Source organism: Gastrolobium bilobum, unplaced genomic scaffold (assembly GCF_033153095.1).
Source record: "Gastrolobium bilobum isolate Gb01-03AN ecotype WA unplaced genomic scaffold, APGP_CSIRO_Gbil_v1 utg776, whole genome shotgun sequence".
In the NCBI taxonomy this organism is placed as follows: Eukaryota; Viridiplantae; Streptophyta; class Magnoliopsida; order Fabales; family Fabaceae; genus Gastrolobium; species Gastrolobium bilobum.
The window spans coordinates 642,197-647,530 of record NW_026899202.1 but is presented as its reverse complement, the minus strand read 5'-3'; the positions used below and the strand labels follow the sequence as shown (position 1 = coordinate 647,530).

The 5,334-nt window shown below is 33.8% G+C and overlaps 1 protein-coding gene across 1 annotated transcript; it reads left to right on the top strand.

Moving 5' to 3' along the window:
* The first annotated feature begins 2,266 nt into the window (after positions 1–2,266).
* LOC133288214 (uncharacterized) lies at positions 2,267–4,902 on the top strand. Its single transcript, XM_061485929.1, has 2 exons — positions 2,267–2,482; positions 3,156–4,902. Exons 1-2 carry the CDS (start codon positions 2,294–2,296, stop codon positions 4,305–4,307), a joined length of 1,341 nt encoding a protein of 446 aa, XP_061341913.1. The 5' UTR covers positions 2,267–2,293; the 3' UTR covers positions 4,308–4,902.
* The last annotated feature ends 432 nt before the right edge of the window (positions 4,903–5,334 follow it).

The following is a 5,334-nucleotide window of genomic DNA, read 5'->3' as shown; positions in this document are numbered from 1 at the left end:
GTCCCAAAAATTAAAAAAATTAAAAGTTCCTTAATTTTAGAGATATTATTTTTTGGTTTTTAGCAGTTGTTTACGCAATTTCTAATTAGAGGTGATAGTGAGGTAAAATTTCATAGATAACGAGGACTAACGATTTCATTAAATTGTTACAATTATTATTAATTATATTCTTTTAACAACAGCAATTTAGTGAAATTACACAGTAAATAGCTGATAAACATACACACATGACACATCAGCAAATATGCATGACGACTAGCACTTGAAGACCGTACATAATTGACATCTCATTTATTTATATTTTAGTTGTAATTATGTAGCATTCCTCAAACATAATTTTTTTTGGCCTTTGTATGATTTCAATGATAAATAAGTTTTTAAATACACATCACTTTTTATGGTTTATCAAATGGGAGAGGTTATAGTTACAACTTTTTTTTATAACCTCTTACAACCATATATTATAACCGTTGATTTCCGCCAATCAACGGTTATAATTTTCGCAAATTAAATTCATTAATTAATTATTAATTCATAATAAATGACAACCGTTGATTTGCGAAAATCAATGGTTATGATATATGGTTGTAAGAGGTTGTAAAAAAAAAAGTTGTAAGTATAACTTTCCTCTTATCAAATTACAGAACTTTACATGTATCATATTACCCAATATTATTAAAACCGGCTCGGTCATTGACCCGGTCGAGGTACTGGGTCAACCAGTGGTCACTGGTTCAATCGCATGACCCGATAATTATATATAATTTTATAAAAAATTATAAACATACTGAAATATCTAAAAAAAGATTAAAATTTCAAATATTTTAATATAAAAAATAATAAATCACTTATTATTATCCAATAAAGGATCAAACAAAAATATAATGATCGTGATACGAGGCTTTAGGTTCAGAACATGACATCCTTAACTATAAATCAAATCAGATTTTTTTGCATAGTGCATAATTGAGATAATATTAGTATTGTAAATACATAACTTATGTAAGTTAATAAGCAAAAAAATATTCAAATATGTCCATTATGATTTATTTTTTTTGAAAAAAAAAATTGAAATTTTTTTTGTGACCGGGCCGGGTTACCGGTTAACCGACCGGGTCACCGATTTTCATAAAAACCGGCTGGGTCGGACCGGGTCACACCGGTTCTGATGGATGCCGATCCGTTGCTTCAACCGGACCGGTTATATGACCGATTTATCAGTTTCTGGGTCGACCCGACGAGGTCGATCTGAGTTTAATAACAATGATATTACCTATTAATGTAAACGTCTACACACAAATTTTGCTCCTAATATAATCCGTATAATTCTTATTATGAATTATTAATTACAGAAAAAAGTAAATAATATAATATAAAGTAATATTTTATTTCACTTAACCACCTAAACTTTTGAATAGAATGGTTTGTTTACATAATATAAATAAGGGCAATGATTCTTAAAAAAATAGAGAAATCAAAACCAAGTCAAGATGATACGGATCAATCCCTCTTTTCTCATGCTACATGAGATAGTATTATCTTATGTAGAAACATAATTGGGTGGATCCCACGGTTAAAAGAAAAGAAAAAAGTAAAAGAAATGCTAGCTCAGATTACGATGTGTATGACATGAGATAAATTTTTTTATGTAACTTAAGAAAAACATTTCTCTATAAATAAAGGGCTCTTAGTGAGATTGCAATAATTAAATTGCCCATTTTTCAAACTTAAAATATATTAAGAAATAATATAATATAAAATAATAAATGTTATTGAAATAAATAATTTAGCTTAATTGTATCTTTACACAACTCGAACAATTTGACTGATTTCTTTATTATTTTCTAATTATTTATGGAATAAATAGAAACTCCACACTAAATTATATTATTATTGTGGCATGATGATAGGGGACGGATCAACCATGGAAGCATTGGTTTGACTTTGTTGGGTCCAAGAACTAACTCATTATCGTCCAATTTGCGATCTCGGCAACCGAGGTTCATCCAATGCAAGACCCATGCTGTTATGTTCTAAAATTGTATAAGCAAAATTAATTCTATCGAAAAGTTTAAAGTTTATGTTGTTGAACAAATGTCATATTAATGATTTCATTTATTATATTATATCACAATTCACAAGCATAGTTCCTCACTCTAACTGCATAAGCTTTTGGTTGAAAATTGAAATTCACGCACTCTCTAACAATTACGTCACAGCACTCAGCAGAAAGAATCAATTGTGAATCCACTCAGCTTAGGTTCAATGTACCTGGTCATATACCCAACCCCACATGAGAGTTAGACTCCATTTCACATTCTCAAGCTTTTCCAAAGGTACCTGTAACCTGTTCATTGCCCACTGTTCCGGTTCCACCCCAAATTTAATTTCTCATCTCTTTGTTGCCGCCATGTCCACCGTTTCCGCTGACAAGGACCCCGGTTTTGGTCAGAACCAGATGACGCAGCAGCAACCTCTGCAGGTTCACCCTTTTGAGATCTCTGCACATATAATTTGCTATTGCTTCCACTTTCTCAGATCTTTTTGTTATTATTATTAGTTTGGATGCCAGAGGGTTTTATAAAGTTTATTTCTTTTTTGCATGTAAATTACGATAGTTTGTAGCTTTTCTTAGCTTTTATTTTTTAAATTTAATGCATTTTTGCTGAAAATCTTGCTTTTTATTGCCAAATCAAATGTGTTTCTATCGGATACATAGTATCTGTTTTCTGAGATTGTATCCTATTAAAATTCACTATTTCTTTTGTAGTCTTATCTTGGTTCAGTGTGTCTTCATACGTGGGAAGGGACACATTCACACACAATCGATTACCCTTGTTTTCTTTTGTTTTATTGCTATTATTATTTCCTTCTGAATTAATTATTAGCTTGCTGAAGGGGGAGTATTAGTTATAATTCTTCGGAGATGCTAGTCTGTTTAACTTTGTAGAGTTTTTTCCATAGCTGGGGGAAGCACCTAAGATAAAATCTTTCATTAGAAACAGGGAAGACTTTTGGATAGAGAAGAGTTAGGTTCCATTGTGTATATCCTATAGATGGACCAAAAAAATTCCATAAGAGGGGAAAATAAGAAATGAACTTCATTGTCATCATTTGTTTACATTGCTTCTTGTTGATTATCATACGTTTGTTAGGTTGCAAAGCGCTTAGAGATGTTCAAAACAACAATCTTCACCCAAATGAGTATGCTTGCTGCTCAATATGGAGCCATAAACCTTGGTCAAGGCTTTCCTAACTTTGATGGTCCAGAATTTGTAAAGGAAGCAGCAATTCAGGCCATTAGGGATGGAAAAAATCAGTATGCTCGGGGTTATGGAGTTCCAGACCTGAACTCTGCCATTGCTGATAGATTTAAGAAAGATACTGGGCTTGTGGTAGACCCTGAAAAGGAAATTACTGTTACATCTGGATGCACTGAAGCAATTGCTGCAACTATGTTAGGATTAATAAATCCTGGTGAGGAGGTCATCCTGTTTGCTCCTTATTATGATTCTTATCCAGCCACTCTATCTATGGCTGGTGCAAAAGTAAAAAGCATCACTTTGCACCCTCCAAAATTTTCTGTCCCCATTGAAGAATTGAAGTCCACCGTCTCAAAGAATACTCGTGCCATTCTTATAAATACTCCTCACAACCCTACGGGAAAGATTTTCACTCTAGAAGAACTGAATTCAATTGCTTCTATTTGCATTGAGAATGATGTTCTGGTTTTCTCTGATGAGGTTTATGACAAGTTGGCTTATGATATGGATCACGTTTCAATAGCTTCTCTGCCTGGAATGTTTGAAAGGACAGTTACAATGAACTCTCTAGGGAAGACATTCTCCTTAACAGGATGGAAGATTGGATGGGCCATAGCGCCTTCGCACTTAACATGGGGAGTGAGACAGGCACATGCTTTCCTCACCTTTTCTTCCACCACTCCTATGCAATGTGCAGCTGCAGCAGCTCTAAGAGCACCGGATTCTTACTTTGTGGAGCTAAAGAGGGATTATATGGAAAAGAGGGCTATTTTGGTGGAAGGATTGAAGGCTGTTGGCTTCAAGGTATTCCCACCCAGTGGAACCTACTTTGTGATTGTAGATCACACACCTTTTGGACTTGAAAATGATGTTGCATTTTGTGAATATCTAATTAAGGAGGTGGGAGTGGCGGCAATCCCTACTAGTGTATTTTATTTGAATCCAGATGAGGGAAAGAATCTAGTTAGATTTACTTTCTGTAAGGATGAGGAAACTCTAAGGGCTGCAGTTGAAAGGATGAATGAGAAGCTTAAAAGAAAATGATCTGATGAGGTTTGTAACCTGATCAAGTAATTGGATTATCTATTTATATTATAGTATATAAAATATTGCATTGAGGACATTTTCCTTTCTAGAAACCCAATAGTAGGATGGTAACTCCTGCATGATTGAAATGGAGAGCAATGGATGACCAGCATATAGTCATTACCATGTGTGTATCGTAAGCACTCAAATCTTGTTCACAGAGACTATTATTTTTCTTTGCGATTTTCCAATTTTTTATGGTTTTTGATTTCTGATTACCTGAAATCCTGATTATGAGTTAGTCACTCATGGTTTTCAGATTTCAGGATTTCATTGACTTTTTTAGTTGTGGATGTACGTTGTTTACATTATCATGTTTTTGTTGATTCTCATCCCCTGCTCCCCGAGCCTGTCTTTCCCCTTCGTTTTAGATGTATGGAATAAACCTCTCAGGAGTGTTGTAAGAGTAAGTTATTTCTCTGGGCATAGACCTCTTATGGATCCCAATTGTAAAGCAGCATTTATATGACTTTATCTCTCAGGAGTAGGAATCTAGAATAAACACCTATTCAGAAGGTTTTCTTAACTTATTCAATTGTTCAGTACAATAAATAAAGGGTTTTATAAGAGTTATGTTGTAGGAAAAGTGATTGTGTAATGTTATAGAGATTCGTTTTGCGTGCTGTGATTTCTTTTTTTTCTTTTGTCTTCAAAAAGTGTAGACCCCACAAAATGTTGTGTGTGTAGGAAAATTTATTGTGTCATGTTAAATGACAAATATAAATCCCATAAATAAATCAACATAGAGGAGATGAGGTCAATGGCAAGTAGTACTAATGCCATCACACATTTGCATTTGAGCTATTGATCTGTGCGTTAGCATAATTACTAGCGTTCATCAAGCAGTAATTTTTATGTGTTTCAGGTGTATTATACCAATGATTCTTATTATAATCAGTGTATGATGCAATTGATATGTATCTGAAACACTTCCTCAATAAAGAGGTGTGTGTCATTTTTGGCGACCATGGATGTGCATAGCTAA

Bases quoted from the DNA above. Each gene is read 5' to 3' on its own strand.
- LOC133288214 (XM_061485929.1), top strand. From the start codon at position 2,294: ATGAGAGTTAGACTCCATTTCACATTCTCAAGCTTTTCCAAAGGTACC. The intron at 2,483-3,155 runs GTTCACCCTTTT...TACGTTTGTTAG, and splicing joins CGCAGCAGCAACCTCTGCAG to GTTGCAAAGCGCTTAGAGAT.